This window comes from Camelina sativa, chromosome 20 (assembly GCF_030686135.1).
Source record: "Camelina sativa cultivar CO46 ecotype springtype chromosome 20, ASM3068613v1".
Lineage (NCBI taxonomy): Eukaryota > Viridiplantae > Streptophyta > Magnoliopsida > Brassicales > Brassicaceae > Camelina > Camelina sativa.
In genome coordinates, this window is record NC_141899.1 from 36,030,488 (window position 1) to 36,055,423 (window position 24,936).

Sequence of the window (24,936 nt, forward strand, 5' to 3'; positions counted from 1 at the left end):
GGAGAGGAGAGCTGAACCAGAGACAGAGAAAGAGGAAGAAGAAAAGCTAGATCTATTATGTGTTTTCTTCTTCAGGTTCTCTGTAGTTGTTAGTTCTCTAAGCTTGTATATGTAATACTATGTAAAACCTTGGTTGATTGATAGTGGATATTTGTGGGAGAAGGTTCCCACACGAGATGTACCCTCTGCACGAGGGGAACTCGTTAAATCTTTGTGTTATGTTTATGTTATGCAAACTGATCTGTAAAGTAGAAGAGAAGTAGGGGCAGAGTCGCGGTCTGCGGTTCACTACAAAGGTGAATCGGGGTCTGCAATTCTCAACACTTTGTCACTTTACCAGTAACATCAGTTGTCCTCATGTAAAACTGCGGTCTATTGATGGGCTCATAAGTGACAAACGGCCCACTCGGGATAGGAAGCCGTTTTGTATACAAAAGGCTGATATACAAAGAGGTATGCATGGTTTTGGCTTGGCCTGGGTCGATTACTCCATATCCTAAGTTTGAAGCGATTGTATATGTTTTGTAGCCTGGGTCCATTACCCGAGTGGGCCAGAGATAATAGGAATATCATCACCGTTAAACTCATAAGACGATAAAAGCTCACGAACCTCAAGCTCAACAAGCTCTAGAAGCTCAGCATCATCAACTTGATCTTCTTTATTAAGAAACACAACCATATCAGGAACACCAACTTGCTTAGCCAACAAGATATGTTCTTTAATCTGCGGCATTGTTCCATCAGCACCAGAGACAACGAGGATAGCACAGTCCATCTGTGCAGCACTAGTGATCAGGTTCTTGACGTAATCAGCGTGACCAGGACAATCAACATGAGCGTAATGACGATTCTCTGTTACGTACTCAACCGTGGCGGTGTTGATTGTGATACCACGAGCTCTTTCGTCAGGAGTTGTGTAGTGACCCGCACCAAGGGGTACGTACCCGAATAAAATTTTTGAAGAAAAGACTGGAAAAGAACTCAGAAAGATGGAGAAGGAAAAATATTGGAGAATGACTGAGAGATTTATGGAGAAAAATTGTTAAGATGCAAAACGGCTGATAACCAAGGACCGGACGTGTACCATCGGACCAACGAGGAAAATGATTGATGGTCAAGGGGAATGCTTTGACGGAAGACCTAAAAACTAAAAAGAAGAGGTATGGTCAACCCAAAAACGAGAGAAGTCGAAGAACGAACACTAGAAATGGACTGGCCATGTACCAGCCGACCAGTTCACGAAGGACCGTTCACCATGGACGAGAGTGTCGTTCATCAAGGACGAGGGGAACGATCACCATGGACCAGTGTACCGAGGAACTATCGATGGGGAATCTGCAATACAAGAGGAACATACCAAGGGGTCGAGCCAAATGCATCATGCGGGTAGAAACCGGGAAGGAACACCCGCGATGCCACGTGTTTCATTCAAAGAAGACCAGAATAAAATATTACGCAGGACTCGGAAAGGAACACCCGCAATGCCACTTGTCCCACACAGAGAAGGCCAAAATAAAATAATATGGGGGAAAGGTCAACAGTCCCTGGTTTGTTGCGTGCATCTCACGCGCGCGAGTGGGCGTCACGCGCGCAGGATTGGTCCGCCCAACGACACGTGTTGCTGCATGCACCACTCAATTGACAAGTGTTGGAACTGAGAGAACAAAGGTCCCATGCAGCCAAGGGTGCCATGCGCCTATATATACCACCCTTTGATCTTCATTTGCAATTTTAGAACAAAATAAAAAATCTTCAAAACTCTCTCTAAAATTCGATCAAGCTTTGGCTGAGATCAAGAGCTGTGGTTGAAGAAGGTTGAGGGCGAGCAAAGAAGGCTGAAGGAAGAGGAATTGCTGTCAGATCTGCGGTGTAGTAAAGCTGAATCATTCAATCTTTTGCTTATATTCACTGTGAATTGCGGTTGTGTGTGGAGCTCTAAAGCTTTTATATCACTCCTTGTGTGCTTTGCTTGAATTGCATAATATTCTTTGTCGGATTCATGTAGACTAGCTTAGCTTTAAGTAGACTTGCATGCTTAATCTTGATAGATTGCATGAAGTCTTAAGAAGCTTTGAATTGGTGTTGCATGATCGGTTGCATGCATAAATTTGAGGAGTTGAATCATGTTTACTTGATGGAATTGATTGCAAGAATTTTCTTGCATAATTTTTGTTTAAAAGGACTGCATGCATGATTAAATTAATGGGGAAAAAATTATCTAAGTTTACAAGATGAGATAGTATAATTGATGGATTTAAATTGTAATATTTCTTGCATAAAATTGGATATGAAGGCTTGCATGCATGAATAAAATTGATGAAAAGCAAGCTAAGTTTACTTGATGAGAAAGTTTACTGGTTGGTTAAGTGGCACTATTTTTGTGCATAAAAATGACATGCATACATGTAGGACAATCTTAAGATGCTTGATTTTTATTCTTGCTTATGATTGTTGTGGAATTTCTTGCTTGATTTTCTTACAAATTATTGCTTGATTTTCCTTGCTTGAAATCGTTTGGTTGTCTAGAAGTACTTAATTCTTTGTGTTGTTTAACCTAGAATTATTGTAATTGTTCTAGCTAGTTCGCGAATTATATGTTTCGGTTCGTAGCTAGGACTAGAGGTCGATCTTCTGTTCCCGAAAAGTGTAATGAGGAAGTCCATTGAGTTAATCCTAAGTGATCTCACAACACGTACATTTCGGTGCCTAGCTAGCTACTAGCCTGAACTGCTGCATGACGATGCGGCCAAGCGAATCTGGTTGGTTACCTTTGTGGTTTCAACGCGGAAGGTGTGTTGGGATGTGACAGATTATTGAAGGTCCGAGGGAGTAAAGAGTTTAGATTAATTCGAGTTATTTTGATTTAAGTCTAGTCGTCTTTGCTTATCGTTTCTTGCAGATGGATGTGGCATGGTTTCCTAGAACGTATGAAGTGTCTCGATTAATCGAGTTCCTTGATTGTTTCTAGCTTTCATTGTTTGTTGCCTACTGCTTGACTTTACTCTTCCGCGTTGTGTTTATGTTTACTTGATGTTGTGGGGTAGTTGGGTGGGACATTGCATGTTAGAGGGGAACCCAGCTCACTAAGTAATCTTAGATTACTCATGATATTATTTTGTCTTGCAGGAAAGTTTAAGGTGAGACTTTAGAGGTTGGGGCAGCTAGGAAACCGGCTAAGGTGTTTTCATGCTGTTTTGCAAAACCTTGCCTTCTAATATGTTTTCTTTGAAAAGTATCCAACTATTTTACTTTGGTATTTTTTTTTGATTAAAAAAATGTACTTAAAGTAAATAAAAGGATTTTGGAAGTATTCGGACAAGTGAAATGGTATTTGGCCTAGTCCAGGCCAACACAACGCCGCGGACGTACCAAGGGTTGAAAAGCCTAAGGGGCGTTCATAGTGGGAAGGCATCACCGGTGAACTGACTGAGGGACCTGATCCATTGTTGGAACCTCGGCCGGATCGTAGGCGGTCGTCTTCATCGTAGCGTCCCGGGCCGGTCTGTAGTTTGTCCGGCCATAGGACGGTTCGAGGGCGTTACAGGGGATGTTGTGGTTGTTGTTGTGGTGGTGATGGAGAGGGATGTGATTGAAGGGAGGAAAGAGGAAGAGAGAGTTAAGGATTCTGGTTTAATGTAGATGGATAGAGAAGTGAAGGAATTGAGGAGTTTAGTGGAGGTAGAAGAAGCGGCGGGTGATGAAACTGCCATTGAATTGGAGCAGAGAAGAGAATTAGGGTTTTTGTTTTAGTGAATTTGGGGGAAGAGAGTGGAGAGATTTTGTGAAGAGAGTGTTTTATATTTAGGCCTGAACCACTCCATCCACCAATGGTTTGTTCGATAGCCATTTGCCAGTCTAGAACTTAATCGAGTGACCATCCCCTAGTACTCAACGAAGCCCCTGAACAATCACATCTCGCAGACCCATTCCCACTCTCCTCCACGTTGAAGACCAACTGCTCTTCACCAAAAGCCAACTCCAATCTTGAGAATCTGTCACCTTATATTTACAACGAAGCACACATGCCCATAGCCCTTCCTTGTCATGCAGAAGGCGCCATCCCACTTTGGCTATAAGGGCTCTATTCGTTTATATATCTCTTCTTGTTTTGGTGTCTACTGTCTATTCTAAAACGAACATGCATTATTGTGTATAGCAAAGATATAGACAGTCATATTAAAACTAGAGAGAACATATGACATTTGGATTCAGCCGAAATCCAAAACCAAAACTAACTGCGAACACACTGAAGAGTATACATTTGGTTTACCGTTTACGAGGAAACAAAACTAAAAAGTAAACAAAGAGCAAGAACAAGCTCACTGGCGAAAAGTCTTTACATACTATTTCTCATAGATTCCCATCCCACATCAGCTGGTTTTACCTACCTAATAAAATATATTTGGAATTATCGACACTTATATAATCAAAACCGCGTGGCCGTTTGATTGCTTGTTATCTAGTGATCGGTTTTGACTATCCCTAATATACCGTAAGAGCTTATTTTAATATTTGTCTCACATTCAACCAAAAACAATCTCTGATTCAAATCTGTGGACTGTACATATGTGGGTTTAAGCTCACGAGTCATTCAAATTTTTTAATTAGAGGTCTAATACCATTGATGATAAGATTGGATATAAGCTAGGATCTTGAATCACTATTTTCTAGAGAAGTTATAGTCAATCAGAAACAAAAGGGGCTAATATTTTATACGTTTATAATTTGTTTTTATTAGAACAAGAGGGTCAACTTATTAAAGATTAATGACTAGTGGAGCAAATTAATAATTAGGTTTGAATTTGTTTACGTTTCTATCCTGGAAAGGACCCTTCTTCATACGAGTACATAAATGAAAGTCCAAGATAATGAAAATGAAAGTTTAAAGAAAAATCATATCAAGATATGAGCAAAATAATGTTTGGTCAAGTACTAATTGTGCTTCTTCTTCTCGGCACCCACCTTTGCCGTACCGAGTCAGCTCATCCCTATGGTCAACAACCATTCCTCCAAACAGGTTCGTGTTTCCTTACATACATAATATGCATACATACACACACACACACACACACACAAATTCACATATTTATAGGACTTGTTGAACAGGTCTCTAAGTAGCACTGAAACCGGTACTAGAACTAGAAATAAGTACGGAAACGGGAACGGGAAACGATAGTAAAAATTTTTTAGATATGGGTACGACATGAAACTGAAACATATAAGAAAATAAATACATACCTTGAGTGAAAGGTGATTAGAAAAGCTAATGGAAAAAAGAGAAAAAAAAAACGTTTAGAAAGTAGAAAAAACGTGAAGAGATATAAATATGCTTATGAATTGTGATAAGGTTGCTCAAAAAGAAATGAAATGAAAGGGATGCAAATATAGGTAAGGTCTAGTATAATTTACATGAAAAAATACATGTATATTTATATATAAGATTGTTGTTCAAAAAAAAAAAAAAAAAAATTTATATATATAAGACTTGTTCGAACATTTCAAAGCTTTAGTTGTTAATTATAGCTGAAGCTGCCTAAATAGTTATAGTTCAATGATTTTTTACTGTTTCTTGTTAACAGTTATATATAGCTAGCTCAATAATTTATAGTTATAGTTATAGTTAACTAATTAGTTACGTTAATTAGTTTCATTGGCATGCATATGTTGTAGATTCTATTTTAGAAGAGTCATAACGTTTTCCTCATTTTACATTTTTAGTTTTAGATGTTCTTACTTTTTGTTTATAAAAGTTTAGACATGTTTTTTTTTATATACAAAGTGTCTGCGTATATGTTAATAAATAAGACGAGTAATCATTAATCTAGTACTAAGTCTAACTATAACTGAATAAAATTAAAATGAAGGGAGGAGAATGATGAGTTATTATATGCGGATTGAGGGACCAGTAAGACCATCGCAGAGCCAAACAGCTGGTGGAAAAATTTCTAATGATGATCCTTCCAGTCCCACCGATTAGTTTTTCGGTTTCTCTTCAATTTCCAGTTTCATGAAATCTTGAATTTTTACTTTCTGTTGCTTTTGCTTCAACTGACCGTAATCTATATGTCGTAGTTTACGTGATATTTCCGTTGTTTCTAGTACCAAAATTTCTGTTACCGCCTCATCATGTTAAAATCTAAGAACGTATAGTTATTTTCATAAAACATTTGGGACGTAATTTATATTTATATTTGTCAAGTACTGATGTCATGCGATTTTCCATAACGTTTGTGTATACATGTACCAAGTAGATCATATCTTCTCTTTCACGGTGGAAGTTCCACCAGATCAGCATCTCTTGATTCGTAAGATTGGTGCCTTTTAAGTTTTTAATTAAGATATGGGAGAAACTTAGAATAATCTCTGGAACCTATGGAACGATAAATATTTTTGCCAATTCAAGACACTCAAAGTGACTGACCATGATTGAAAAAGTACTGGAAATAATCAGACATCAATCTTCCAACCCTAATGATACATAATGTAATTGTAAATACTATATAAATTGGTTATACAAGGAAAACAAAAAGGGGATTTGGTTTAAGATGACTAATCACATCACCGATTCACATTTGCTAGGAGCTATGAAACAATTAATGGATAATATCATAATAAGATCGGATCTGAACTATTTTTTTCACAATACTTTGTAAAGAAGAATGGTCAAAAAGTGAACAACAAAAAAGGATTATATCTTATTTTTATAAGTAGTAATATTAATTGTTTGTTTTTACAAGAACAAGAGGGTCAACTTGTTAAAGGTATTATTGACTAGTGGAGAAAATATAAAAGGGCCAACTTGAATATGTTTAGGTTTTTATTTGTTTCATTCTATTGTGAAACGTCCCCTCCGCCCTTTCAATTACATAAATACGAGTCTAGCCTCTAAAGTCAAGTAGAAATAAAGATCGAGAGATGAGAAACACAATATCTTAAAACAATGAGTCAAGTGCTAATTGTGCTTCTTCTCCTTTGCACCGTCCTTTGCCGTACCGAGTCAGCTCTTCCTTCTGTTCACCAATCAGTCCTACTAACCGGTTTGTGTTTCCTTAATATTTCATGGATTTTTTTTTTTGGTATAGTGTCTGTATAGGTGTTGATAAATATGAGTAATCAAATCATTAATTAATCTACTGTGTCTAACTAGGTAGGAGAATGATGGGTTATTATAAACAGAATGAGGGGCCAGTAAGACCATCGCAGAGCCAACAAGGTGGTGGACGTGATACTGCTGATGATCCTAACGTTGATTACGGCAAATATTAATTTTCTTTTTCTTCTGCTTTTTAAGTACTGATATTTCAAGAGTTTTCTGAATAAAAAAAATTCAAGAGTGTAACATTTGAATCGTTTTCATTTAAAATATTGGAACGTACGGCTTTACAGATCTTATGTGACCAGAAGCATCCACCGAATCTCTTGAGAATGAGGTTCATAGAGACGTATAGGGAGTTGGGACCTTATCTTTAACAACCAAACACTCTAAGCATATAAATGTGAGCTTTGAATTCAGAATTGAAACCAGAGAATATATGACATTTTTTTATCCTGAGTTTTCATACAAAATAGCGAAAAAAAGAAGAAAAATAACACTACTTATTTTCAAATCAAATTTTCAACAGTTTACTGAATCAAAACCAAACAAAAAAAGCAAGAAGCAAGAGCTCGCAAGTCACTCGCTATTGCGAAACTCTCATTCGATAATGGACTGAATCACTCCAGCACCAACAGTCTTACCTCCTTCTCTAATAGCAAACCTCATCCCTTGTTCACAAGCAACAGGCACAATAAGCTCAACAACAATCTTAACCCTATCACCTGGCATAACCATCTTCGACTCCTCATCCTTATCATTCATAATCTTTGTCACTTTACCAGTAACATCAGTCGTCCTCATGTAAAACTGCGGTCTATACCCAGCGAAAAACGGCGAATGTCTTCCTCCTTCTTCCTTCTTCAAAACATACACAATCGCTTCAAACTTAGTATGCGGAGTAATCGATCCCGGCTTAGCCAAAACCATACCTCTTTGTATATCAGCCTTTTGTATACCCCTAAGCAACAAACCCACATTATCACCAGCCATTGCTTCATCAAGAATCTTCTGAAACATTTCCACACCCGTAACCGTATAGTTCCTAGTCTCTCTCAACCCCACCAAATCAACAGTCTCCCCAACCTTAACCGTACCTCTTTCGACACGACCAGTAGCAACCGTACCACGGCCAGTAATCGAAAACACATCTTCAACCGCAAGCAAAAACGGCAACTCGGTTTGCCTAGTCGGAATAGGGATATAACTATCAACAGAATCCATAAGCTCATAAATCTTATCTACCCATTTGTTCTCACCTCTCTTAACATTAGGATTCTCAGTAAGAGTCTCAACAGCTAACAAAGCAGAGCCAGAGATAATAGGAATATCATCACCATTAAACTCGTAGGAAGATAAAAGCTCACGAACCTCAAGCTCAACAAGCTCTAGAAGCTCAGCATCATCAACTTGATCTTCTTTATTAAGAAACACAACCATATCAGGAACACCAACTTGCTTAGCCAACAAGATATGTTCTTTAGTCTGCGGCATTGGTCCATCAGCACCAGAGACAACGAGGATAGCACCATCCATCTGAGCAGCACCAGTGATCATGTTCTTGACGTAATCAGCGTGACCAGGACAATCAACATGAGCGTAATGACGATTCTCTGTTTCGTACTCGACCGTGGCGGTGTTGATTGTGATACCACGAGCTCGTTCTTCAGGAGCTGCGTCTATCTCGTCGTATTTTTTGGCTACGCTGTTTCCCATTGAGGCTAAAGCCATGGTTAGAGCTGCGGTTAGTGTTGTTTTGCCATGGTCGACGTGACCTATTGTTCCGATGTTGACGTGTGGTTTCTTGCGTTCGAATTTTCCTCTGGCGGCGCGTACGGTGAAGGCGCGGCGGAGACGGTGAGGGGATATTGTTGTGGTGGTGGTGGTGGTGGTGATGGAGAGGGATGTGATTGAAGGGAGGAAGGAGGAAGAGAGAGTTAAGGATTGTGGTTTAATGGAGATGGATGGAGAAGTGAAGGAATTGAGGAGTTTAGTTGAGGAAGAAGAAGCGGCGGGTGATGAAATCGCCATTGAATTGGAGCAGACGAGAGAATTAGGGTTTTGGTTTTGGTTTTGGTGAATTTGGGGGAAGAGAGTGGAGAGATTTTGTGAAGAGAGTGTTTTTATATTTAGGCCTGAAGAAGGCAAGGAGGCAAAAAAGAAAATGAGAGGCTCTTATTTAGTTTTATCCGTTGCATTGTCTGCCAATCTTTTTTATTATTTATTTATTATTGAAATTGAAGAAACATATGACAGAATAATGAAATTATTGATTTTTCTTTTCTTTTTAGGTTTTACAGATAGTGTATTTTTTTTTTAAATGGGTTAAGTAATGAAATGAGTAAGATATAAATTATTTATCGGATAGAGGAAATTAGGATTTTGAGTTTGAGGAATTACTGATAAGTTTAGATATTGGATCAATTTGGGAATATTTTAAGTAGTTTTATAACTGAGCTATATAGGCTGAAATGGTGATTTTTAGTATAATTATAAAATGTATATATCTTTTTGGTCGAGACCATCAAAACAATTTAAACTATTTTTGTTTCACAAAAAAAAATCATTATTGGACAATCAGGTAAACTCATTTACTGTGTTTTAAATAATTTATTACTTTCTCCCTTTTACAAACAAAAAAAATCATTTTACGGTTTTATTTTTCGTTTTATGGAAAATATCATTTTATATTTTTAATGTATTATTAATATCTATTCTTCATTTTATTCTTATTATTTTTGTTTTTATTTAAAAAAATAAAATTTTTGTGACTTTATAAAAAGTATAATTGGAAAGAGTTTTTAGTCAAGTGGTTAAAACACTTTTTCTACGGCCGATCTTATCATATAGTAGGGATTAGCGATGAGTCGGTTATTATCGATTTAATGATGATAAAAAACAAAAGTGCAGTAGAAAGTAGAAATTTAGATGATTTTAAATTTTGTAAAAACAAATGTCAAAATAATATTTTTGTGTGAAACAGAGGAGAATATTAAATTAATTTTTTTAATAAATATAAAAAAAAAGTTCAAGTAACTTAATTATCAGTGGTTATGGTTATAAATTTGGCTGGCATAAAACTCAAGTACTGTACAAGTTCATGGCCATATCGTTGCTTACGTGTAGCTTTAGAGACCAACACAAAGATCTCTATTGGAGAGAACAAATCGTGTCGTTTTTCTAAGCACTCGTTAGTGCTGTTAAAACAGACAAATCCAATCCTTTGCCCACTGATATTTTTATTTAACATTTTGGGCTATAGTTTTCAGGTAACGTTCTATGCCGTTTCAGGATAAGTTTTGGACCGGTTCGTTTTGTTTTGTCCTCCAACAAAACCTATTCCGAAGAGTTTGAACACAAAATCTGACTTTCTAGAATCAAAAACAGTGCCGTTTGTACTGTCAATAAACGGCAAGACACGAACCGTTGTAATGCCGACATTTCAGACACAATCCAAAAGTCACTTCTGCTTTCTGAGGTGAGAGCCTCCTGATACTGTGATCGATATAAAACTGAAGTAGCAGAAAAGGATAAGACTTTTGGATGCAAAGAGATAACAGAAAAAAAAAAAAAAAAAGATGGCAGCTTTGAGTTCCATGGCTATCCCATCTCTCCATTCACTTTCTTGCAACCAAAGTTGTTCACTTTCATCCCCATTTCCAAAACCCTTGTTTAGAATCCCATCTCAGACGAAACCCAGATCCTCATTTTCCTTTTGCCTTAAGCAAAGTGATCGTGGCAGTGATCGTGTCAGAGACGAAGAAGAAGACAAAGAGGAAGAGGAAGAAGAGGAAGAGTGTTCAGTTGTGTCAGCCGTAAGAAGTAGATACAATGAGATTGTTATAGTGGATACTATTGATTCTAGATACCTTCTTCTTGATTCCACTAGTGAGAATTTCTTAAAACCTCTGTTTTTGGATATCATGAGATCCTAAGATTGTAACCTAAGTTTTTGAGTATGTAGGGAATGTGCATAGTGTTATCAATAAAGGAGGCGAGAATTGGACTGGCTCTTATTGGGTATGTTAGATTTTTTTCCATCATTAAGTTGCAAAAATCTTACCTTTGGTTGTTTCTCCATTGATAAGTGAATGTGGTTGTTTTCAGGATGAGTCTGCGAGTTTGCCGCCTATTATCCCTGATGGTCCCATTGCAATCTATGGCTTGGTGAGCACTACGTGTGATGAATCTCATACCGGTTGGTAGTCAATGATGTGTTTAATCTTTTGTTCATTTGTTTTTCTTAGGGTGGTGGAACAGCTGCAAGATTGATTCTTGAGTTGTGGCCTTCAACGCAGCTTGAAGGTTGGGAGATCGATGAAATTGTAAGTAAGCTATTGGATTTTTCTTGCGGCTTTTGGTTAGCATATTGGAATCTTGAGTTAACTGTGATTTCAATTATGAACAGTAGTTGATTGAGAAATCAAGAAACTATCTCGGGCTGTCTGAGCTAGAGATACCGACATCAGAAGGCGGTAGACTTTGTATTCATATAGACGATGCTCTCTCTCCTTCTCAAGATGATTCAGGAAGATATGCTGGTGAGCATTACAGGTTAATAATGTATGTTGCTTAATCTGTTGTTCTTGTCTAAATTCTTGTCACAAAGTTGATTTGTTCGCTGATGGAAAGGTCTTAGATCAGCTGCAAGAGGTATTTTATAACTGGTTATGGTATTAGTATATATTATTTAGTCAACTTTGTGACACTTTGTTGAATTTGAATGTGTTCAGGTTCCAATGTGGCTGGAACTGGCGAGTCGTTTAATGCCTAACGGTCGTCTTATGGTGAATTGTGCCGGGATCGAGACAGAAATACAGAACGGAAAACCACAGTTGGTGTTAGGTGATTTAGCTTGGATGTTGAATTCTACCGTCAAGGTCTTGTCAGAAGCATTTCCTGGACAAGTAAGTAACACATTTTCATTTTCATCCTTTTGTTACAATGAGAAGAACCAAAAGAGTTAATTAAAATCCGCATGCTATTTATTCGTTGTTGTTGCAGGTTAGCTGGAAGAGAACACCAGATTCACAAGGTCTCAACTTTGTTGCCTTAACTGGAGGCTTACCTGATCTCAGTGACTGGTCTAACAAAGTTCCAATACGTTTGAGTGAAACAGTGAAGCTATGGAAGCTTTGCGAGACCCCTTTACAAATCGGTGCTTTGAATGCATCTTAATTCTAATGATAAGATTTGATCAGGCAGTTACAGTGTATGTTCTCTACTCTGAGTTATATATGAATTTCACATTTTAACTCTTTGCAAACACTAACCAGTGTATGTTCTCTATTTGAGAGAATAAATCGTGTCGTTTTCTAAAAACGAGTAAAACGCACCAAAGTCTTGACTTTCTAGATACACAACTCGTGCCGTTTGTAAAGTCAATAAACGGCAAGACACTTACCGTTGCAAAAATCCACAAATTCGAGCACTCTGAGGAGGAAAGGATAAGACTTTGACGCAAAGAGTTCACTGAACCAAACCAAAAAAATGGCAGCTTTGAGGATTATGGCTATATCATCTCTACGTTCACTTTCTCGATACGAAAGGTGCTTCCTTTCATCTCAATTTACAAAACCCTTGTTCATAAACCCATCTCAGAACAAACCCAGATTCTCAATTTCGTTTTGCCACAAGCAAAGTGATCGTGAGAGGCGAATCCAACAAGAACTAGTCAAAGAAAATGACGAAGAAGAAGAAGACTATTCGGTTGTGACAGCCGTAAGAAGCAGATACAATGAGATTGTTATAGTGGATACTGTTTCTTCAAGATACCTTCTCCTTGATTCAACTCGTGAGATTTATTAGAAACCCTAATTGCTCTGTTTTTGGATAACTAAGCTTGTATTATTATCAAATCCTCTGATATTAAACCTCGTTTATGTAGAGAATGTGCATAGTGTTATCAATAAAGGAGGTCAGAACTGGACTGGATCTTATTGGGTATGATGACATTACTGAAAAAAAAATCATAGCTTTGGTTTGTTTCTCATGTGAGAGATCAATGTGGTTTTTTGTCGAAGATAACAGAATCATATCAACATTTTTGGGATTGTTGTAGGATGAGTTTGCGAGTTTGCCTCCTATTATCCCTGATGGTCCTATTGCAATCTATGGCTTGGTTAGCACTATGCGATGAGTCTCATTCTGATTGTCTGAGATGTGGATATGCTTCAATTAGTCTCATTCTGTTTACTTTTTTTGTTCATGTGTGTGTGTGTGTTTTAGGGTGGTGGAACAGCTGCAAGATTGATTCTTGAGTTGTGGCCTTCTATGCAGCTTGAAGGTTGGGAGATTGATGAAATTGTATGTAAGAAGCTATATTGACACACTCAGATTATCTTGCGGCTTTTTTTCGCTTATTGGAAACTTGAGTTCAATATCCTTTATGGACAGTAGTTGATTGAGAAATCAAGATACTATCTTGGGCTGTCTGAGCTAGAGAAACCGACATCACAAGGCGGTAGACTTTCTGTTCGTGTAGATGATGCTCTCTCGCCTTCTCCAGATGCTACAGGGAGATATGCTGGTGAGATTTCAAGATAAATGTATATTGCGTATTCTGTTGTTCTTATCTGAAATCTCTAATTCTTAATGTTGATTTAGGGATCATTGTCGATTTGTTTGCTGATGGAAAGGTCTTAGATCAGCTGCAACAGGTATTTCAAATGGTTATGGTTGTTAGGATTATTAGTCACACATACACACTTTCGTATTAGTATTTTGATTTTGATTTCCTTTAGGTCCCGATTTGGCATGAGCTGGCTAGTAGGCTAATGCCTAACGGTCGCATTATGGTGAATTGTGCTGGAATCGAAACAGAACTGCAGAATGGAAAACCGCAGTTGGTGTTGAGTGATACAGCGTGGATGTTGAATTCTACCGTCAAGATCTTGTCAGAAGCATTTCCCGGACAAGTAAGTAACACATTTCAATTCCATCCTTTTTGAATGAAAAAGAAGTAAAAGATTAAACCCCATTTGCCACTATCTTCTGTTGCAGGTCAGCTGGAAGAGAACACCAGATTCACAAGGTCTCAACTTTGTTGCCTTAACAGGAGGCTTACCTGATCTTAGTGACTGGTCTAACAAGGTTCCAGCTCGTTTGAGCGAAACAGTGAAGCAATGGAAGCTCTGCGAGACTCCTTGACAAAACCGATGTTTTCAATTGCATTTTAACATGTGCCATCAAGAAATCAACAGATGTGAGTTTACAGATGATACTTCGACTTTGAGTTACAAGATTCTGATTGAGCTGTTACTAATCTTACTATCAGTCATAAGATCTTAATCTTATCCTAGCTAACTAAATTCAAACACGTTAAACTGAATTTTTTTTGGGATATTAGGCATTTTAGTACGTTTTCGAAACATAATTTGAAAAGTAGTACATTTACTATTTATAATTAGAAAAAACCACATAAATCACTGTGTTCTACTATTTCTTTGACTTACAATCCCTCACCAATATAACTTATTTACGGTTTAATGCCATTGAATATTTTATTAATAATTTCCATAAAATAATAAATTTTCTTTCCATTACCTTTTTTTTCCATTGTTTTCTACGAGACACAAGCCAAAGGTCATGATTTCTCTGATTCGTTCATAATTACACAATTGCTCAAAATGGCATATCACAAAAGTTCAATTGAGAAAGATTAAAGATTCCTCATTTAAATCCCAAATAGCAAACTCTGTTCTTCTTCTATCTCTTAGTCCATCACCTTCCCCAACAAACTAACTTCATCTCTTAATTTTTTCTTAAATAATTCAATCTTTTTTCTTTCATTCCTCCTTAAAAATGAATGATATCTAAAGACAAACAACGTTAAACATCGAATTTTGGTTAAATTTCTAAGTTAATGATAGATCTATAAATTTTGGTTAAGTTTAAAGGAAAAACTGTTTTAAAAAAAAAAATACAGGAATCGGCGACGACATTAGGGTTTTGCTGGAGACGGCATTAGGGTTTTGCTGGAGAAGAAGAAGCCTGTAATTACAATTTTATCCCTTTAATTTAAACAAAAAATTTAATATGAATCTAGCATAACTCGAACCCAGATTAATATACTATAAGTCGTTTAGCTTTAACCACTGTGCTACTATAACTTTCATTGATTGGTAGTAATTTTAATATTATATAACCTATTTACATTGAAAATAATATAACCTAATTATTCAAATATTTATTAATATATTTTTCGTTTCAAATATTGCTGGAAGGTGTGAATCTATTCAACATACTGGATGGTTTAAACCGTACACAAATATTGCTGAAACTTGTGAATCTATCCAACATGCTAGATATTTAAACCGTACACAAATATTGTTGGACGGTTGAATCTATCTAATATACTGGATGGGTTAAACCGTACACAAATATTGCTGGAAAGTGTGAATCTATCTAATATGTTGGATGGTTTAAACCGTACACAAATATTGTTGGAATGTGTGAATCTATTCAACATGCTGGATGGTTTAAACCGTACACAAATATTGCTGGAAGGTGTGAATCTATTCAACAAACTGGATGGTTTAAATCGTACACAAATATTGCTGGAAGGTGTGAATCTATTCAACGTACTGGATGGTTTAAACCGTACACAAATATTGCTGAAACTTGTGAATCTATCCAACATGCTGGATATTTAAACCGTACACAAATATTGTTGGACGGTTGAATCTATCTAATATACTGGATGGGTTAAGCCGTACACAAATATTGCTGGAAAGTCTGAATCTATCTAATATATTGGATGGTTTAAACCGTACACAAATATTGTTGGAAGGTGTGAATCTATTCAACATGCTGGATGGTTTAAACCGTACACAAATATTGGTGGAAGGTGTGAATCTATTCAACATACTGGATGGTTTAAACCGTACACAAATATTGCTGGAAGTTGTGAATCTATTCAACATACTGGATGGTTTAAACTGTACACAAATATTGCTGAAACTTGTGAATCTATCCAACATGTTGGATATTTAAACCGTACACAAATAATGTTGGACGGTTGAATATATCTAATATACTGAATGGGTTAACCGTACACAAATATTGCTGGAAAGTGTGAACCATCCACAAATATTGCTGGAATGTATTTAACATTAAGGTTTATTAGTATTTCAAATAATAGAGAAAATGCATATCAAATAATAGAGAAAAAAACGTAGATTTTTTTTATATCTGGAATTTAGTTTTAAAAAAAAATTATTGACTAATATTTTAGTTTTTAGATGGAAGGAGAATACAAAAAAAATAGAAAAAGAACAAACAAAAAAAAAATCTGAGCGTAAAAAAAAAAGAAAGAAAAAAACTACTTTTCTCTCCTCCTCATAATACAAAAAAAAACTTTTTCCTTGGCAAGACAATTGGAGCAAGGTTAATTAGTAAAGTAACCCAGAACACCTTGGCCCATCAAATTTGCTATCTCTGTCGAGCTCTCTCACACGGTCTTTCTTTCCAATTATGAATAGTACATTCTAAAACGTACTAAATCGCCAACATTCCCATTTTTTTTCAGTTACTCTTTTTTAGTCAGACAGTTTTTGGACCGCTCCGGTTCGAATCGAGTAGACAAATAATTCGAAAATTATATGGGTGGTATTGGTTTGAGATTTATGAAGATTTTTGAAGAGTTCAACAAAATCATTAAAAATGAATAAGTGAAAGATTGTTAAAGATTGCTAAAGAGTTTTGTTGATTAGTTTTCTAAAATCTTGTAAAGTCCTCCAAACAATCCATGTATTTTTATGATACTTTCCATGATTTTATTTTGTAAAGAAAGTGTCTAAAATCATGAACCAATAACATAATAATTGAACTCATTAACAATCCTAGACTCTTTTGTTTTAATTGAATAACACAAAATTTTTAATGATTTTATAAAAGTCTGAATCCAATAACTCAGATTTGTTAAGATTTTAAATGACTTTTTACAAATCACAAACTAATAACACTAAATTTTAACAGAGTTTAACAAAATCTTGATCTAATAACAACAGATTCTACATAACATTTAAAGTCTTTAAAACTCTTTTCAAATCTTAAACTATTAACCCCCACTAAAATTGAAATTTACATACTCGAAAAATCTACTAAACCTGCAATTCCTTCGCACAAAATAATGATTGATCAACATACTTTTCTCGCATTTTGATAAGATAATCAATACAATAAAACTTGTACATACTCTCTAAAAAGTCATAGCAAAATATTTTCAAAGTGACTCATGTACAAACTGGACATTTGACATCACTAAAGAAGTAACTACACAAACCATCCGTATGTAATGTAAGGTCTTTATTTTTTGTTAGTTTGTTAATTTGGTATGACTAATTAGTTACTTACTTTTATCGGTGTGTTTTGAGTTTTAAGTTTTAACTTTTGAAGCCTATGCCAAGTGATACGAAAAACACACCATCCAACACATGATATAAACTCAGTTTGAATCAGCCCTCATATTTTATGACTCACACTACATTAAGGTACCCGATCGATATCACATCAACCAACATTTTTTCCGCCGGTTGAACTTACTATATTATTAAACGAAGATGGATTAAATAATTAAATTAGTCAGTTGTCAAAACGATGACCGTGAACACTTAATTAAGATAAGTCCGAATTAATCCAGCAAAATTGGTAGATATTTTTATTTCCTAATAATATTATCATGGAAGATTACGAAGCTATTGATTGTGTCTAAGAGAAAAACGAAATTCCAGTGCTGCAGAAGAGTGCGTACCACGTCATTTGAGTAATAATAAATTTTAAAGTGGTTGCATATAATTAATATGTGCATATCTTGAATATCATGTTCTTTCTTGCTTGCACGTATGTTACACTGATATCAGAAGGAATTAATCTTAAGATTCCATGTTTGTTGCCACGATTAGAAACTATAGTAGAGAATTCGTTTCTGTAGTTATCAAGCATAAATTTTTTAATGATTCAATTCAATCCGCAGATAAGGCTGAGTTTTCTAAAGAAAAAAAAATAAAATTTACGATTTGTATATATAGTATAGTTTAATTCTGGATCAATGTATAAAAACTTATATTTTCGTTATCGAAGTCATTATCGAAGTCATTAGACTAAAGTCACTGAACTCTACTTCATTTACAGATTCAAGAGTTAAGTTACATCATGTGTGAACTAATCTTTTTTTTTCTTAATACCAAGATTGATCATAAAACTACAGAACTTTTTTTTTTTTTTTTTTTGGTTTGTTAAAGGTGAATATTAAAAATAGAATTTAGAAAAAATAAGAAGTGATTGGATCATAAAACATATAATTCAAGCAAGCAAATTAATGTATAGAGTAAATTCACATGGATAATAAAACAAATAAACAAACAAAATAAATTATCCACACAAAGACAACCAATACTTTTTTAGAAAAATGTACCATGAAGAAAATTCAAGCCTTTTGTGGCTCTGCCGCCGGAGTTTCCGGTGCCTTGGCCGGAGTTTCGACCACCTTAGTTTCCGGAGCCTTGGTCAACGGAGTCTCAACCACCGGCGCTGGGGCTACCACTTCTTTCTTCACCTCCTCCACAGGTTTCTTCTCTTCCACGGCTGGCTTCTTCTCTTCTTCCACGGCTGACTTTTTCACCTCTTCCACGGCTGGCTTCTTCTCTTCCACCGTCGCGGTCTTCTTCTCCTCTGCAACGGCTGGCTTCTTCTCCTCCTCCACAGCTGCGGGGGCCGGGACCGGAACCTCGGCCGGTTTAGCCTCCTCTTTCTTCTCTTCAACTATCTCTATCTCTTCCTCGCCGGTTGCAATTACTTCCTCCGGTTTGGTTTCTTCTACCTTGGCAGGTTCTTCGGTTTTGACAACCTCCCCCACAACTTCAGCATCTCGTGGCTTCTCCTCAACAACATCAGCCTTTTTTTCTGGACTCTTCTCAAACAATCTCTTAAACCTTGGAACAACCTTTGATTTCCAATAACCCATCTTTTCTTAAAGATTAATAATCCTGCCACCAACAAAAAAACCATTCTTAGAACTTTTCTATATATATGGTTTTTGCGGTTAGTTTACATAAACATAACGAAAACAAAACATCTTCAACTTATAACCTAAACGACTAAAAAGAACGAGACAAGATAATCTGATTCACATCGATCAATCTTAGATTCATGTTATATTTGTTCGTGAAGAAACTTACCCGAGATGATGAGGCTTCGTGAGGTTCTTTGTTCTTTTTGTTTGTCTCTCTGATTTTTTGAGAAACCCTTCTCGTATTATAGAAGGGAGTTATCTTCTAATTACAGTTTTGGTTTAATTTAGAATGACGATACTACCCTTATCCTTTTCTGTCGTTGTCCACCTTTTTCCCGTTGGCGCCAGAACCGAATCTGTTAGCTGCTACGCAAGTCCGGTTTAACAATAGTGAACCCGGAAGCAGATACACAAAATTAGATAACCGATACATCTTTTGAGAAAAGTAACGGGAAAATTCTCAAAAAAAACGCCAACTATTCAATATTAGCTAGAAAAAAACATAGTTGGCAGACTATTTTTTAGTTGATAAAAAATACACGAATTATTTTTTTCCAATTTCTCCTCGTCTCCGTTACGACCGTTAACGGCATTGTGACAACGTTACTATTTTTTTTTTTAATTCCAGAAAAAAAACACAAACTATTTATTTTTTGCCGGAAAAAATACATTAACTTTTTTTTCTTTGCCTAAAAAATACATAATTCTCTATTTTTTATTTTTCCATTAACAATGTTAGAGATCATAACTAATAATTTTTCATTAACAATGTTAGAGATCGTAACTCATAACCTAACACATAACTCGTAGATTTCTGAATTTCTCAATTAGTATCGTTTTTGCATAAATACATGGTGAATCTAGTTAGGTTGCATGAGTTGATGTCCCACGAAAGGACTATAATCTACGATCTCGATCAAGTTTGCGTACACCATCCCATATGATGATTTATACTAGCTATAAGCATCATAAAAAGTACTAAACTAAAGAGATGAATATTTTATGAAAGGTATACAAAGGCCTACAAAGGTGGAGTTCTCATGAAATTTTAGAGCTTAAGTGTTGATGAAATTTCAAAATTTGTAAAGTCGGTATAAATGCAAAAACAACACTAATTGATAAATTTGAAAATCGATTAATTTAATTGTGTATTTTTATTTTTGAATTTAATTATCCTAAATAGTAGAAAAACTTGTATGAAGTTCAAGAGAGCAAAGAAAATTATGAGTTATGATCTCTAACATTGTTAATGGAAAACTAAGAAATAGAAAATTATGTATTTTTCAGGGAAAGAAAAAAAGTTCATGTATTTTTTTGGCAAAAATAAATAGTTTGTATTTTTTTCTGGAATTTTTTTTAAAATAGTAACGCCGTCACAATGCCGTTAACGGTCGTAATGGAGACAAGGAGAAATTGAAAAAAAATTATAGTTTGTGTATTTTTTATCAACTAAAAAATAGTCTGCGTATTTTTCTGGCAACAAAAAAATTCATATTTTTTCTGGCAAATATTAAATAGTTGGCTTTGTTTTTGAAAATTTTCCCGAAAAAAACAACATTGATCAAATTCGTAGCTTCGATTGAGTAATTTGGAAAGAAATATAAACCGTTGATTTTGAATATTCGGTTTTTATGGAAAAACCGGTTCAAACTCAAAAAAGAGAAGACAGAGTTGACAATGATGAGAAGGGTATGCACGTCATTTTAGAAATATATGCCAGCTGGCAATTGTATTGTAATCACAGTTGGCAAATATAGAAAATGTGACCTGCCATGGTGATCTGTAAGGGTATATAGCACATCCATATTTTAAGGTAGTATTAGTCTGTTTAAATTTATAGTTATTTAAATATTTCTAGTCTTAGTTTAGACAAATATATAATTTTACAATTAGTAGATTTTTTTGGTCAACTCATATAGCTGTAATCTAAAATTCGTGTCGCTGTCTTGATTTAAGAAACTAAAATAGCACCAAAATGGTTGTATCCTCATACTCTGGCTTTATATTTAAAGCAAATTAGTCTGACTGAGATTATTTTATTCTTGAATAGTTAAGACAGACATCCCACCCACAATATCTAAGAAAAAAAGTATAAAATCTTCATCATGTAACATGGTTTACACTCCTCTCTGTCTCTCAATATAAGTTTGATATAAAAAAACAAACAAACAAACAAATTCTAACTATTTGATTTATTATAAAAATACGCCAAAAAACACTTTGATATTACCAAACGGTTATAAATTTATAATCTATAGAAATACCCTAAAATATTACTAAAACAAGATTTATCAAAAATTATAACACACTCTACAAATTTACAAAATAACACTTTCAACACAATTATAATATTTTAATGGAAGATTCTCAAAAATAGCACCAAAATTAGTTTTTTTTTCCAAATTTAGCACATCATCTCTAAAATTCCAAAACTAGCACCAATTAAACTTTCAAAATTAACTTCTAAATTCAAAAACTAAACCCTACTTCTGAAAACTATATCCTAAATGTGAAATTGAGAACCCAAATTTAAAAAAAATAAATTCTAAAAATAAATTTTAAATATTTTAATTTGTTAAATAGTGCTATTTTTGGAATGTGTGCTATAGATGTCCATATAACTTGTTTTAATGTTATTTTAAGGTATTTCTCTATTTTAATTATTTTCTAGGTTTGATAGTCTATTTACATTTATGGTATAACTTTTAGAGGGTAAATTTTAGAGTTTGATTTTAAAATATAGTGCTATTTTTAAAACTCTAAAGAAAATGTACTAAGTTTGAAAATTAAATTTACCTTTGTGTTATTTGTGAGACTTAAAATAACCTAAAATAGCATTAAAACATGTTTTATGGAAAATTATAGCACTCTCTCCATAAATATTCTAAAACAGTATTATTTGACACATTACAATATTTTAAATTTATTATAAAAAGAATTTAGGTTTGGATTTTTTTATTTTATATTTAGGGTATAGGTTTGAGGAGGTAGAATTTAGTATTTAGAGTTTAGGGTTTAATATTAAAAATATAATTTTGAAATATAGTGTTATTTTTAGAACTTTAGAAATGACGCTAAATTTGGAAACAAAACTTCTTTTGGTGATATTTGTGAGAATTGCACTTTATTATGTTACTTACCTTTTTGGTTAAAAAATAAAGAGAAATTAAATATTCTTTTTTTTTTTCAACCTCACATTAAATAATTAAAATAAAACTCCTCGATTGGTTGCCCAAACTGGAAGAAAAATATTTACAAAAAAGGATTCTGAAACTAATTCTTTGGAAGAACGAGCTAAGCAATCAGCCTTCACATTGGACGTCCTTGGGATCTTGTTGGGATCTTGATGAGGGTGAAGGAAGGCATTGAAGCACTAAGCACCTGAAACTCCTCCAGAAGCGTTGAGAAGGCCGGCCACTCCTCCGGAACTTGCACCATTGCTAACAACTATGCAGAATCCGTCTCGAATCTCCGGCAATCAATCCCTCTGGATCGGATACACTCCATCGCCAATAATAATGCTTCTAACTCTGAATGAAGTGGAGATGCACTGCGACGATGACATTTGGCACCCATTACCAAAGTCTGATTCTCACCATCACCACACCACCAGCCTAACCCTGAATGAGGTTCTGTGGCTTTCCACGAGCCATCCACCTGACAATGAATTAAAGGCTCCAGCGTAATCGGAGAATCCGTCGAGACGGAATCAACCCTTGCAGTTAATTGTGATTCCTTCCACCACAATTGTTCACGTAAAGCCTGATTAATAATATCCATTGGCTCTGTTTGTAGTCCTTGAAAAACTTTGCTATTCCTATCCTTCCATAAAAACCAGACCAACCATGGGATCGAGCTATGAGTAGTGCCTAAAGCCATATGAGCCAAACCTTTGCCATAGATAAAATCTAAATTTGAGTAGATTGAACCAGTTGGGAACTTATCCATGTCATGTCCATCAAAAATCCTCTCCCAAACTTGTCGTGAATGAGGGCACTCAAATAAGGTATGATTAATAGACTCTTCCTCCAAGTCACATCTCTTGCATATCGTGTCACAATTAACTCCCCGGGAGGCTAATCGCACCGTCACCGGAAGGGAACCCGAGGCGATCTGCCAGAAAAAGTGTTTGATTTTAGGGGGTACCGGGAGGTCCCAAGCCTTAGCTTTCAGGGCATTAACATTGGGACCAACCTCAATGTCAGCCTTCATGTCTTGAGCTACCTTATACCCTGACTTAACCGAATACCGTCCCGATTGTGTATAATGCCATACCAACCGATCTGGTCTAAAAGATTTGCTAATTGGCAAACTAAGAATAATTTGAATATCCTCCGGATCCATATATTCCTGAAGTATAGGTGAATGCCTTTCTTTAGTCCTAGGATTAATCAGATGGTTAACCATTAAATTTGGGTGCAGATGCTGTCCCCTACCACGAGCAATTGGAGGGTGTTGATCAGGGATCCACAGGTCACGCCAGACCGATATATTAAACCCTGAGCCAATTGTCCATCGGGTTCCTTTTTCCACTAAACTTTTAGTTGAGAAAATGCTTCTCCACCCAATGGAGGGAGAATAAGGTTTTTTGCCATTAACGGATGCTTATTCCTGAAATATCGAGTCCTAAAAACTTGAGCAAACAGAGAATTCGGGAACTGTATTAACCGCCAATACTGTTTGGCCAATAACGCATCATTAAAAATCTCCAAATCCCGAAATCCTAATCCTCCCTCAGATTTATCTTTACACATTTTATCCCAAGCCACCCAATGGAGCCCCCGATCTTTTCCATCAGAACTCCACCAAAAATTGGAAATAGCACTCGTCAATTTGGATGTTAATCCTTGAGGAAGTTTGAAGCAGGACATAACATGCGTAGGGAGGGCCAAAGCCACCGACTTTAATAAAACTTCCTTTCCTCCCTTAGATAAAAATTTTGCAGTCCAACCATTAACCCGGTCATTCAACCTATCACGAACGTAACCAAAAACTTGTACTCTGGAGCCACCGAGACTCTCAGGGATTCCCAAATAGGAGCCCATTCCCCCTTAATTGGAATACCAATGACAGATTTTACCTAGTCCTTGACCTCTGCAGGCACCTTTTTACCAAACATAATCGATGATTTATCTAAGTTTACCTCCTGGCCGGATGCTTTACCATAGTTGCCTATGACATCCATAACTGTTGAACATTGTTCTTCATCCGCTTTACAGAAAAACAGACTATCATCCGCGAACAACAAATGAGAAATAGGAGGGGAATCTCGGGCGATCTTAATGCCCGATATTTTCCCTTCCCTCTCTGCCTTTTTTATATTAGCAATCAACACCTCAGTGCACAAAATAAACAGGTAAGGGGATAAATGATCCCCCTGTCGCATGCCTCGTTTTGGCAAAATGGAACCACGTGGTTGACCATTAAGCAACACCTGATAGGAAACCAAACTCACACACCACATTATCCAAGAAATCCATCTGGAATCAAAACCTAGCCTTATTAAGACCGCCTTCAGAAAATCCCATTCAACTCGGTCATAGGCCTTACTCATATCCGTTTTGAAAGCCAAAAATTCTGAATTGCACATCCTATTGGTCTGTAAACCATGAAACATCTCTTGTACCACCAGAATATTATCCGTAATTAACCTTCCAGACACGAAGGCCGATTGTGTTTCCGAAATAATCAAGGGCAAAATCTTTTTTAAACGAAAGCATAAAATCTTTGATATAATTTTATAACCCACATTACACAAACTAATAGGCCTGAATTCTGCCATCCTTTTAGGCACATCAACCTTTGGGATCAGACAAATATTAGTTTCATT

The 24,936-nt window shown here is 35.7% G+C and overlaps 5 protein-coding genes, 1 long non-coding RNA gene and 2 pseudogenes across 11 annotated transcripts; 4 read left to right on the forward strand and 4 right to left on the reverse strand.

Moving 5' to 3' along the window:
- Positions 1 to 538: 538 nt before the first annotated feature.
- On the reverse strand, positions 539 to 1,301 carry LOC147919935 (elongation factor Tu, chloroplastic-like). The gene is made up of 3 exons (XM_087504174.1): positions 1,255 to 1,301; positions 1,085 to 1,140; positions 539 to 969 (listed from the first exon to the last, which is right to left on the reverse strand). Exons 1-3 carry the CDS (start codon positions 1,299 to 1,301, stop codon positions 539 to 541), a joined length of 534 nt encoding a protein of 177 aa, XP_087360300.1.
- Positions 1,302 to 4,816: 3,515 nt separating this feature from the next.
- LOC104771634 (uncharacterized) lies at positions 4,817 to 6,198 on the forward strand. The gene is made up of 2 exons (XR_015592519.1): positions 4,817 to 5,017; positions 5,865 to 6,198. It is a non-coding gene; the product is annotated as an uncharacterized LOC104771634 (long non-coding RNA).
- A 717-nt stretch (positions 6,199 to 6,915) lies between these two features.
- On the forward strand, positions 6,916 to 7,385 carry LOC147919936 (serine rich endogenous peptide 12-like; annotated as a pseudogene).
- A 123-nt stretch (positions 7,386 to 7,508) lies between these two features.
- LOC147919937 (elongation factor Tu, chloroplastic pseudogene) lies at positions 7,509 to 9,369 on the reverse strand (annotated as a pseudogene). The gene has a single exon (XR_015592514.1). The product of XR_015592514.1 is annotated as an elongation factor Tu, chloroplastic pseudogene (transcript).
- Positions 9,370 to 10,589: 1,220 nt separating this feature from the next.
- On the forward strand, positions 10,590 to 12,449 carry LOC147919938 (uncharacterized). Of its 3 annotated transcripts, none has more exons than XR_015592516.1 (8): positions 10,590 to 10,981; positions 11,058 to 11,113; positions 11,201 to 11,260; positions 11,341 to 11,418; positions 11,505 to 11,656; positions 11,827 to 12,000; positions 12,098 to 12,128; positions 12,213 to 12,449. XR_015592516.1 is itself a non-coding variant. In XM_010496195.3 (8 exons), exons 1-8 carry the CDS (start codon positions 10,672 to 10,674, stop codon positions 12,269 to 12,271), a joined length of 1,026 nt encoding a protein of 341 aa, XP_010494497.3. In that variant the 5' UTR covers positions 10,590 to 10,671; the 3' UTR covers positions 12,272 to 12,361. The 3 variants fall into 3 exon arrangements, 1 of the variants encoding a protein (XP_010494497.3); XR_015592517.1 differs by adding an exon at positions 11,703 to 11,746 and having other exon boundaries at positions 11,505 to 11,647; positions 12,098 to 12,361; XM_010496195.3 differs by adding an exon at positions 11,703 to 11,746 and having other exon boundaries at positions 11,505 to 11,634; positions 12,098 to 12,361.
- Positions 12,450 to 12,486: 37 nt separating this feature from the next.
- Positions 12,487 to 14,368, forward strand: LOC104771637 (uncharacterized). 3 transcript variants are annotated; one of them, XR_015592515.1, is made up of 8 exons: positions 12,487 to 12,887; positions 12,981 to 13,036; positions 13,155 to 13,214; positions 13,322 to 13,403; positions 13,490 to 13,622; positions 13,700 to 13,752; positions 13,837 to 14,010; positions 14,096 to 14,368. XR_015592515.1 is itself a non-coding variant. In XM_010496194.3 (8 exons), exons 1-8 carry the CDS (start codon positions 12,584 to 12,586, stop codon positions 14,240 to 14,242), a joined length of 1,002 nt encoding a protein of 333 aa, XP_010494496.1. In that variant the 5' UTR covers positions 12,487 to 12,583; the 3' UTR covers positions 14,243 to 14,368. The 3 variants fall into 3 exon arrangements, 2 of the variants coding, with proteins under 2 accessions (XP_010494496.1, XP_087360545.1); XM_010496194.3 differs by having other exon boundaries at positions 13,322 to 13,399; positions 13,493 to 13,622; XM_087504419.1 differs by having other exon boundaries at positions 12,534 to 12,887; positions 13,493 to 13,622.
- Positions 14,369 to 18,376: 4,008 nt separating this feature from the next.
- Positions 18,377 to 19,386, reverse strand: LOC104771639 (plasma membrane-associated cation-binding protein 2). Its single transcript, XM_010496196.2, has 2 exons — positions 19,273 to 19,386; positions 18,377 to 19,080 (listed from the first exon to the last, which is right to left on the reverse strand). The coding sequence occupies exon 2, from the start codon at positions 19,056 to 19,058 to the stop codon at positions 18,522 to 18,524; it is 537 nt and encodes a 178-aa protein (XP_010494498.1). The 5' UTR covers positions 19,059 to 19,080; positions 19,273 to 19,386; the 3' UTR covers positions 18,377 to 18,521.
- A 3,167-nt stretch (positions 19,387 to 22,553) lies between these two features.
- LOC147919939 (uncharacterized) lies at positions 22,554 to 23,513 on the reverse strand. The gene has a single exon (XM_087504175.1). It carries the CDS (start codon positions 23,511 to 23,513, stop codon positions 22,554 to 22,556), a length of 960 nt encoding a protein of 319 aa, XP_087360301.1.
- Between the last annotated feature and the right edge of the window lie 1,423 nt (positions 23,514 to 24,936).

Coding starts and splice junctions, on each gene's coding strand:
- LOC147919935 (XM_087504174.1), bottom strand. CDS start 1,301: ATGGTGATCGTTCCCCTCGTCCTTGATGAACGACACTCTCGTCCATG. Junction 1,141..1,254: donor GAACGACACTCTCGTCCATG/GTGAACGGTCCT, acceptor TTTAGTTTTTAG/GTCTTCCGTCAAAGCATTCC. Junction 970..1,084: donor TTTTCCTCGTTGGTCCGATG/GTACACGTCCGG, acceptor GTTCTTTTCCAG/TCTTTTCTTCAAAAATTTTA.
- LOC147919938 (XM_010496195.3), top strand. CDS start 10,672: ATGGCAGCTTTGAGTTCCATGGCTATCCCATCTCTCCATTCACTTTCT. Junction 11,635..11,702: donor TGATTCAGGAAGATATGCTG/GTGAGCATTACA, acceptor CTTGTCACAAAG/TTGATTTGTTCGCTGATGGA. Junction 12,001..12,097: donor CAGAAGCATTTCCTGGACAA/GTAAGTAACACA, acceptor TTGTTGTTGCAG/GTTAGCTGGAAGAGAACACC.
- LOC104771637 (XM_010496194.3), top strand. CDS start 12,584: ATGGCAGCTTTGAGGATTATGGCTATATCATCTCTACGTTCACTTTCT. Junction 13,623..13,699: donor TGCTACAGGGAGATATGCTG/GTGAGATTTCAA, acceptor ATGTTGATTTAG/GGATCATTGTCGATTTGTTT. Junction 13,753..13,836: donor TCTTAGATCAGCTGCAACAG/GTATTTCAAATG, acceptor GATTTCCTTTAG/GTCCCGATTTGGCATGAGCT.
- LOC104771639 (XM_010496196.2), bottom strand. CDS start 19,058: ATGGGTTATTGGAAATCAAAGGTTGTTCCAAGGTTTAAGAGATTGTTT.
- LOC147919939 (XM_087504175.1), bottom strand. CDS start 23,513: ATGGTTAACCATCTGATTAATCCTAGGACTAAAGAAAGGCATTCACCT.